Source organism: Alexandromys fortis, unplaced genomic scaffold, assembly GCF_014885135.2.
Source record: "Alexandromys fortis isolate MF-2015 unplaced genomic scaffold, M_Fortis_MF-2015_v1.1 scaffold_322, whole genome shotgun sequence".
NCBI classification, from domain to species: Eukaryota; Metazoa; Chordata; class Mammalia; order Rodentia; family Cricetidae; genus Alexandromys; species Alexandromys fortis.
In genome coordinates, this window is record NW_026068222.1 from 577,932 (window position 1) to 588,052 (window position 10,121).

Genomic DNA, 10,121 nt, shown 5'->3' on the forward strand with positions numbered 1-10,121 from the left:
ACTTTCCCTTTTTCATAATTTAAAATTACTTTATTTTTAGTGTTTAATAATGGTTATGCTTGATATATTTTAATGGAATGACAGTGGTCTGAGTCTCTGTGTGTGAATGTCTGTGTATGAAAGTTATACTTTTGAGCAATGCAGAACAGCTGTGTGCACATAAATTGAGTTGGGGTAATGATCTTCTAAGGACTTTGGTTGTAGGGTAGTAATGATAGTAAATACTTAGCTACCATATGGAGAATCTAGGAGTTCCCAGAATTCCTAAAGGCTCTGCATCATTCAGTCTGCAACCCCAAAGCATGAATGAGTCTTTTGTTATCTCCCTTCTCTATAATCACTGAAGAGTTACAAACACAGGCTTTATTTAAACAAATCTCCTTTTAAAGTTTTGCTAATTTTCTTGTTACTAAGGTAAGGGTTTTATTTCCTTGCCCCCCCCTTTTAAAAAAATGTAACTGGTGAAACCAGAGTGTTTCATGCAATACTGGATTTGGCTGAACATTTCCCTGGCTTCTGATAACTTGCTTATCTACTTCCAGTATTTCTTCACAATCTGGAAATTTGATTGTAAGGTCTAATATCATAGTTAGAGGCCTCGTGTGTGTCTGTGTGTGTGTGTGTGTGTGTATGGAACTATATGTGCCCATTAGTACAGGTGCACATGCGCATGTGTTCTATAGATGTGTGGTTCGTATACATTTATATGTTTTTATGTATTGAGGGTTTTGTTTGGTTTGATGCTAATATTGTCTTCTCTTACATCAGTGTGAGCTACTTTTGATTCCTTTCTTGATATTTAGAATAATATGTCCCAGGCTCCTCTGAATAGTTCTTACATTAGACTTATGTTTGGGAACTTCTCCTAAAAATACCAATTGTTTTTTTTAATAAAGTATGATATTAGGAGAAGAAGATTTGAGGAGCAAGTGTGCTTAGTGGTACTTGTCACTGCCTTAAGGAGCTTTAGTGGAAGTTGGGGAATAAGATGTATCTTGAAAAAACATGACATCTGTGTTCATAATAATACTTCTAATTCAAACTTGGGGGCAGGTGAGGATGGGGACAGGAGGAATCAGGCAAGAGTGGAGGGAGGGATGAAGGAAAAGTGCAGGGAAAGACAAGTGAAGTTGCTGAACACATGCAGAAGAATGTGGAATCTTCAAAAGTGATCCCAGAGAAGACACCTATCAGTGAGGAATACGGAGCCTGAATCGGCCATCTTCTATAACCCAGCAAGTCTTCTGGCAGTGGGACTTGGTCACCAACTCAATCATAAGATCTTCGATCTACAATTTCTCCTCCTTTAAGATGTGCTGGGGCAATGTCTTAGAGCTTGTGGGAGTGGCCAAATGACTGGTCCAACTTGAAACCACAAGAGGGAGCCAACATCTGATACTGCCTGGATGATCAGGTACCAGGGTGGATAGATGAATGAATACAATGATTCTAATGATTCCCAATGATATGATTCTGCTATACTCATAGGATCTGTGCCTAAGCCCATTATTATCAGAGAGGCATCATCCAGTAACTGATGGGATGATGGGATCCAGTAACCCACAGTCAAATACTGGTTGAAATTCTAGGAACCCCAGAGAAGGGGGAATGGGATTTCTGGACCCATAAGCGTCAAAGACACCACACCAGGAGAACATGGCCCACAGAATCAATGAAGCAGGGTTCACAGGGAATCACAGAAACTGAGGAAACAATTGTGGATCCTGTGGGTCTGAGCTAGGTTCTCTGCATATCAACTATAATGCATATGTATAATGTACTATAGTTGTGTAGCTGGGTGTTCTTGTAAGACTCCTAACAATGGGAGCAGGGGCTGTCTCTGGCTCTTTTGTCTGCTCTTGGGACCCTTTTCCTCCTCCTGGGTGTCTCATCAGCCTTGATATGAAGGTTTGTGCCAATTCTTATTGTAACTTGTTATGCTGTGTTTTGTTGCTATAACCCTGGGAGGCCTGCTCTTTTTTATTTTTGAAAGTAAATGGAGGAGGAGTGGATCTGGGAAAGAGGGATAGGGACTGGGAAGAGTGAAGAAGGGGAAACTGTGGTCAGGATGTCATGTTTGAGGAAATAAAAGAAAAATGATGGGAAAGTGATGTGGGATTCCCCTCTGTATGCTATGAATACCGTTGGTTAATAAAGAATTGGGTCTATGACAGGGCAGAATAGAGCTAGGCAGGAAAACTAAACTGAATTTTGGGAGAAAGAAGGCAGAGTCAGTGAGAAGCCATGTAGCTGCCACCAAAGGAGACAGATGGCCGGAATTTTACCTGTAAACTACGAGCCTTGTGGTAAAATATAAAATAATAGAAATGGGTTAATTCAAAATGTAAGAGCTAGCTAGAAATATGCTTAAGCTATTGGCCAAACAGTATTGCAATTACTATAGTTTCTGTGTGATTATTTCATGTCTGGACAGGTAAGAGCAAACAAGCAGTCTCTGACTACAGGAGAGATTTCTATTCATTTTTCAATGCATGCTTCTAGATATTTTCTCTTGAAACTAAAAATCTCCTTTGAAGAAGTCTCCTATTTTATTGAATATATAGCACCATAGCGTATCTATACATCTGGGTTCAGAATAGCAACAACAGTTTAGCAGTAAGACGAACTTTTCCATACTTTCTCTGATGTCTTTAGAATTTTTAAACCCTTCAGTGAAATACTGCCTAAGATTTATGGTCATGTACTGGTTCTGAAAGCCACCAAAACTGTCTATATCTTTTTTTTTTTTTTGTACTTCTTTTACTGTTCAATAGTTCTTTGGATTCTCAGCTACATTTTTTTCAGGGTTAAAAAATGCCCAATTTCTTACCTTTAACTTGTATAAACATACATAAAACATAACACGTTCCAAAGTCAAAACTACAGAAGGATCATTTACATAAAACTTGTCTCATATTTGTTAACTGCTTGTTGCCTATGCTCTGTTCTAGGCTATCATTTTAAATGAGTCAACATCATCCGTGACATCCGAGAATGTGTGTGTGTTTGCTCTTGTTGCCTGGTCCCAGTTTCCTCGCTGGATTCTTGGGTCTGATTATACATACACAGAGACACTCTGTGTTTTCCCAGGATTTTTGGGTGTGGTTACACACACAGAGACACTCTGCTTCCTCCCAGGATTCTTGGGTGTGATTACACACACACACACACACACAGACACTCTGCTTCCTCCCAGGATTCTTGGGTGTGATTACACACACACACACACACACACACACACACACACACACACACAGACACTCTGCTTCCTCCCAGGATTCTCGGGTCTGATTACACACACACACACACACACACACACACACTCTGCTTCCTCACTGGATTGGTGTGATCACACACACACAGACACTCTGCTTCCTCCCAGGATTCTTGGGTCTGATTACACACACACAGACACTCTGCTCATGCCCCATGTATCACTTTACATCCACTTGGTTTCCAGTTTTCTGCACTGGTCAACATTCTCAAGCACACCTATGTTTCCAAAATAACTGTGATAGGGTTTCAGGTGTCTTCTCAGTCAAAGAGTGAATGTTCTTGTAATTTTGCTAAAGAATTACTTTTAAATGTTAAATTTTCTAAAAAGATATAATACATTTTTTCTTAATGTTTCCTTTTTCTAAAAAAGAAAAAACACTATCTTCTTGTAATAACCACTTTAAAAATTTTTTTATTTGTGAAATTCAAGTTACTAAATCATACATGTGTTTGGAGGATACATCTTACATGTATAAAAGATCTAGTAATGTCTTGTTCTCCAGATAATTTTGTCTGAGGAAATAATGAAACACATATTGTCAAAGAATGTCAGCTATGGAAAATGTAGCTTGTCAGATATGAGAAAATAAAGAGACACAGAATTACATATGTAATGATATTTTCTAGGAAATGCTTTTGTTTTAATAAATTTATCCACATTTTAAATTCATCCAGTAATAATTATAACTTTGAAAAAAAAACTGCTCTTACTGAAATCTGACCAGACAGGAATGGAAGGCAAGGTATAAGTAATAATGTTGGGATGATTGTGTAAAAGTGTTTGTAAAACAGCAATTTGTCTCCTGGAGCCTAAAATATAACCTAAACTTTTAAGTTTGTAATTAAATGGTTTTACCATTCTTGTTGATGTTCGTATATGTTAAAATTGCATGGTTTATTTTGACTTATGCCATTCTAGTAACCACTGTCTTCTGAAATGAGGACTAACCTACCCCAGGAATTTGGGTGAGTCATGTTCACATTCATATCTGATAACGGAAAGGATTCAGTCACTTAAATATTTGAACAGTAAATTAAAAATTTTAACTTAACATTTGGAAGGCAGCTTGTTATGAATAAAAACCATAAGCAAAAAAGTGACAACAGTAAAACCAAATGAATAAATTACTGATGATTCGTTTCCTCAAGTATAAGGGAATGCTTCAAACGGGGAGTCCAACGTCTGGGCTTTGTTCTAATTCTGAAGCCACTTCCTGTCTTCCTTTTCTTTGACTTCTTTGGGGCTATGGACAACAAAATTGCAATTAATATCATAAGGCATTATAGTCTGACACTCATTTTATATCAAATTGTCCAGAATACTTGTGACCTCACCTCATTTTATCTATCCTGGTTACAAGCACAGCTTAACTCATTAGGCGTTCGGTTGCCAATGATCTACATCTGAACCTGGGAGAGCGTGCCTACTGCCTGCTACAGCAAGCCAGCATGTGCCTCTGACAAACCAAATCAGCACACAAGCACTATCTTTGAAAGATTAGTCTAGGCATGGCCATTTGGCACTAGTAAAATGGATATAGAAAATACAGTCTTCCTTTTGAATTATTCATTCTCATCGTGTGGTGAGTGAATATGAAAAGCTTTGCTACCTTTAGCGCAAACACGGTCGCAATCGTCCAGGTAATAAAAGTTATTTTCATTTCCACCACAGCCAGTGTAGGTGAAGGTCTCACAGGCTTTGTTTCTTGAATTAAAATAATAGCGCGTCATATTGGCAGAACACAGGCCTTCATCTTTTGGACTGGAGCAAAATGATGGAACTATATGAAAAAGAAATTAAATATGCTGTAATACCAAAGTAAGAGATGCTGATGGTCAGTGGAGTAGCTGAAGAAAATCCCACACAGGCCTCATACTGAATTCAAGACATTGAACCATTTTAAAATATGAGTCCAGGTAATAAGGAAGGTTACCTGCTTCATTTTGATCATTTATTTTTTTATTAAGTTAAAATTTTAATGTTCGTTCATATGTATGCATTATGTTTACATAATGTCCTCTGCAAGTCAACGGCTCCCATATACATCCTTCTCAATTTCATAAGCAGCTAAAATAATTCCTTTTATAAAAGCTGTTTCTTTTACCTTTTGTATGTAAAAAGAAAGTAAGTCTCCAACTCAACATGATAAAAATGGGTTAAGTTCCAAAGGAAGGTATGTGGCATACCCTGACAAACTTTTCTGGGCTGGTCCCATCACTGGAACCTTTACATACATTCAACATTTAATTCTGTATATTCAGCACAGTACAGCCACAGAGCCTGCCACAGTCTGCTAAAGAACTTCAGGACTTAACCTTTTGAGATCTGTATGTCCCTGCTATATCTGGTGGAAACTATATCTTGAGGGAAAAGCAAGGCAGAAAACTGTGCTATGATGTGTAATTACCAAAGCATACAGAAGTTCAAACAAAGTCTCAGCCCTATGTATTACACTGTCTCAGACACAAAACCACTTCCCTATATTTCTGCAGTCTCAGCACTTATTGGTATATGCTATGTTTTTTATCAATTACTTTCACTGATATAAAAATAGGTTACATCATGACATTTTTATTCTCATTGGGCTTATATATCTCGTATTACATTTCCCTTTTGTCATCGCCAATGCTACTGACCCATTTACTTCTCTCATGGTGTCCCTGCTCCCTTGTTCATACATAGATATATACCAGAAAATATGAGAAAAAGGCATTATGTCCACTCTTCTTCTCCCCTCCTATCCATTAGATCCTACCTCTATTTTTATGTAATTCAAATAAAGATGAATATTCTTTATCTGAAAATGATTGGGACCAGAAGTGTTTCAAGCTTTTCACATTTTAGATTTTCTAATTAGAGGTGTTCAATGGGAGGGTTCCAGAAAGAAGAGAAAAAGTCGCGCCATTTGTTAATGTCTTTGTGATGGGCCGTCCAGTCTCGAGAACTGCGCACATCATTAACCTTCAGCTAGTACCGACCCACGGAAAAGGAAGGACATCCTGCTTCCTTCAGGGCAGTAGTTGTGAATATCGACACAGTCTAGGTTTGATTCCTGAGATATACATACAAGCACACATACATACATGACCAATATCACATGATTGTGCAATCCCTGGCATGCAAACCAAGTTAATTTTAGGTCAAATTATTGATTTTTCCCTTAAAATCTTGATAAAAAATCTTGAATAGAAACCCACAATTAAAGTACTCACTTTTGCTTGGTTCACAGCGTTTCTTACAAGTATCTTCATCGGGGAATATGTTCAAAGATTTGCTGCACAGATGAAAGCTAAGGGGTTCGCATGTCATGGTATTCAGATTGAAGAAATACTGCAAATGGCGCTTGTCACATGGGTACGTGTTGAGTTCTAACCGACAAACTGTAGGAACTTCTGGGGGAATGGAGAGGTAATAAAACATGTTACTCAAAGAAGTCTTCTGTAGCAGGCTTTCTTTTCCCCCACCAGCCCCAAATCACAACACAGAGAATTTTTATGAATTATGAAAGCTTGGCCTTCAGCTTTGACTTGTCTCAACTAGCTCTTATTACTTAAATTAACCCATTTATATTAATAGACATTCTGTCATGTGGCATTTCCTTTCTTTACCTTGTACCTCCTGTTTCCTTCTCATCTCACTGGTGACCCCACTCTTCTTCCCAAAGTCCTTTCTGTCCCCAGAAGTCCCACCTGTACCTCCTGCCTACCTATTGACTGATCAGCCTTTTATTGTACCAATCACAACAATGCACCTTCACACAGTGTATAAATATCCCACAGTAGTCTTCCGTGGGTATTATCAAGAAAATAAGCAAGTGCTGTAAGGGGCTGGGACAAGAAGAGTAGGCCCTTATTCACTGCTGATAAGAAAGTAAACTGGCATAGCCACTGTGGTAGTCAGTGTGTGTAAATGCAGAAATAGAACTATTATCTGACCCAACTCTATTACACTCAAGTGTGTATCCAATGAGCCCTGGGTGCACACACCACAGAAATATCTAAACATGCATGCTTATTCCTGTACTCTTCACAATAGCAGACAGCTGTGCAGCAGCAGACGAATCTTTCGAGTACATGTGGCTGAATATACAATGGAATGTTTTCAGATGAAAATAATAGTGGAGATGACATTTCCGGGGAAGTGAGTGGAGCTGGAGATCATCGTGGAAAACAAACTCAGCCATGCTCAGAAAGGCAAGCACCGCAATCTCCTCTCATACGCAGGATCCAGGTTGATTCTTATGTATGGTCAGAGTTAAAAGGCGGAAAACTGGGGCAGGGAAGAAAGCTCCAAGCAGGGAGAGGAGCAAAAAGACTGTAAAGGGTGCGTGTGGTGTAAGAGATGAAGGCAAAAAAAAAAAAAAAAAAAAAGAGCAGAGAATGAGAAACAGTGCTCAGGGTGCAGTGGGAAGGAGAGGTAGTACAGTGACACGTATTAGGAAGGAGCCTAAGAAAGCCCACTGTTCTGCATGCTAACCTAAGAAATTAATAAGATTATAATGAAAATCAAAGCAGCCTTCCAAGCAGGACTTTCAAAACTTTCCCATAATTTCCAAAACTACTGGGAGACAATAATCTTATTTCATACTAGAATACTATATTCCAAAAATATGCCCCTTCATCAGAAAGTACGTTTCTTCTAGACAGTGTATGAAGCCTGACTCAGCTTCAGTAGAAGACTTCTCTGATCATCTCTGCATACAAATTTATTCACTTCAATACACATTTTTTTCCTGGCTATGTTCATTGGTGGCCACAGCCCTGCATCATCCTTAATCTATACAATTATAAAATGGCAAAGTTAAAGAAAACAAACTCTTGTGAAGTTTAGCTATCCCACTAGGTTAATCCAAGAAACAGTAAATTATATACGAAGAGAAATCCCTCCTAAAAAGTAAGAACCAATAAAAGTATCCCGTATCTCAGAGACCGTTTTTCTGGAAATAATGGTGGATCTAGAAAGAGTAATGATGTCCTTCCCTTGCATTTTTGATGGCCTAAGATAAACTCATTCATCCTTCCCAAAGTTTACGCAGGCACAGCATTGCAGTGAAATCTGACAGAGAGAGAAACTCTGTTTGTGGTTGTGGATCTGGGGTTAAACTTTGGGGAAACTTAGAAACAATCATAAGGGAGATGGGCACAGTCTCACCCTAAGGAATTGATGTTGGGGCAAAATCAGTTTTCTTTAAAATCATAGCCCCAGGTGGGGTGACCACTCTCCACATGTCCAAGAGTATACAGACAGCATAAACTCTACTCCGTAGGGGTTGGGAAAGTACAAAGTTGGGTGGGTAGGAAAGGGGTCATGGATCTGGAAGAAACGAGATGAAAACGATTCACACACATTTTCTGAAATTCTCGGAGAACTAATAACAAACGGGATGGGGTGGGAGGGAGGAGTCAGTGAAGTTTGTTTAGCACTTAGGAAATTTGAGGTTAAAAGTCAGTGGATTCAGCAAGACCTGGAAAATCTGCTGAGCTCTGACCGACGCTTGGTGCAGACACTAGCTGACCCCAGTGCACCCCTACTTACTCTCGATATTCCCACAAGTGTGTTCACAGAGATCCCGACTGTGGAAATTGTTGGCGTTGCCCAGGCAGCCCCCGTATTTGAATTTGCGGCACCTCTGCCGGTTCCTATCATAATAGAACCTGGGGATGAGAGCCCGACAAGGTCCCGTCTCCAAAGGCAAAAGGCAGATCTCTAAATTATTCCCTGTAATCAGAAGAAAAACAACAAGAGAGAGGGTCAAATTTGGTGCCTACCAAGGACTGGAAGGTCTGGAGTCAGAGCTCAGCAGAAGTTTCTGCAGTAACTATGACAGACTTCCCCTTGGCAAGAGGCTCTGGGGACAGCCTAGCAAGAAAGCACGTCCCTGGGGAAAGGGGGTAAGAGGAATGGATCCTGGACCAATACCTTGGGCGGATGCTGAAGCGAGACCGCGAGCGGAATCCACCAGGAGCAGCGGCAGAAGCCACAGTCCCAGGGGGATAGCAGGGTCCATAATGCAGGGTGGAGCTGTGGCTCCCTGGACGGCGCGCAGGGAAGAGACTGCCAATTACTTGCTCACAGGAGAGCGGCCTTTAAGCAGGCAGTCTCCCTGGACCCCCAACGGGGCGGAGCGCAAAAATGTAGCTGAATCACGTCTGCAGCAGTATCCCAACCCGCCCCCGCAAGCATTGTATCCTTAGAGGAATTTCCCCGGAGTTGAAAAGTTAAGCCTAACTTCCATACTTTTGCCTGCAGTCAGAGAGGGAAAACCCGAGGAACACGTGTGTGTCAATAACCAGAAACTGGCTAGCCAGAAGGAAGTGACCCATACCGAGGATTGCTCAACACACCGCACCATTACTGCAAATAAACCTCAATCCCAGAGCACACTTACTTGAGGGCAAGGCCTGAACCCCCTTACTCTACCACCTCCTAAATGTTGAGGTCAGAAGCCTGGGCCACTGCACCTGTATTATTGTTCCTGGTTCTTCTCAACTACTTCTTTGTAATGTATGTATGTATTCTGTGTTATCAACAGTTCAGTTTTTAAATCCAACACACAAATACCACAGTTTCTAGCTCATGCCAATGAACGAAGTGCTTTGTGAGGAGATATGTGTTTCTCTTCTTGCACACAGAAGGATTAGACACTGCCACATCATTTTCTAAGATGATAATTACACTGTTTGACACACTGGCTGAGGTTGAAGTTTTGGCCAGCCCCTTCCCACATATCCCTAATCAACACAACTAAGAAAATCCACTGTTCTTTCTATATATTAGACTATGGCCAACGTTTTTGTTTATACAACAACAAAAATCAACAATGAAAGTTTATACAAGATTAATA

At 40.0% G+C, this 10,121-nt stretch overlaps 1 protein-coding gene across 1 annotated transcript; it reads right to left on the bottom strand.

The window, feature by feature from the left end:
* Positions 1-3,668: 3,668 nt before the first annotated feature.
* Positions 3,669-9,460, bottom strand: Tfpi2 (tissue factor pathway inhibitor 2). The gene is made up of 5 exons (XM_050130577.1): positions 9,197-9,460; positions 8,813-8,995; positions 6,490-6,669; positions 4,887-5,057; positions 3,669-4,520 (listed from the first exon to the last, which is right to left on the bottom strand). The coding sequence occupies exons 1-5, from the start codon at positions 9,282-9,284 to the stop codon at positions 4,402-4,404; spliced, it is 741 nt and encodes a 246-aa protein (XP_049986534.1). The 5' UTR covers positions 9,285-9,460; the 3' UTR covers positions 3,669-4,401.
* Positions 9,461-10,121: the final 661 nt, after the last annotated feature.

What these genes read in the sequence shown, in the direction of transcription:
- Tfpi2 (XM_050130577.1), bottom strand. Translation starts at nt 9,284, where the DNA reads ATGGACCCTGCTATCCCCCTGGGACTGTGGCTTCTGCCGCTGCTCCTG. An exon ending in ACGCTGTGAACCAAGCAAAA is followed by an intron (nt 5,058 to 6,489) that starts GTGAGTACTTTA and finishes TTTTTCATATAG; the next exon opens with TTCCATCATTTTGCTCCAGT. An exon ending in CGACCGTGTTTGCGCTAAAG is followed by an intron (nt 4,521 to 4,886) that starts GTAGCAAAGCTT and finishes TGTTGTCCATAG; the next exon opens with CCCCAAAGAAGTCAAAGAAA.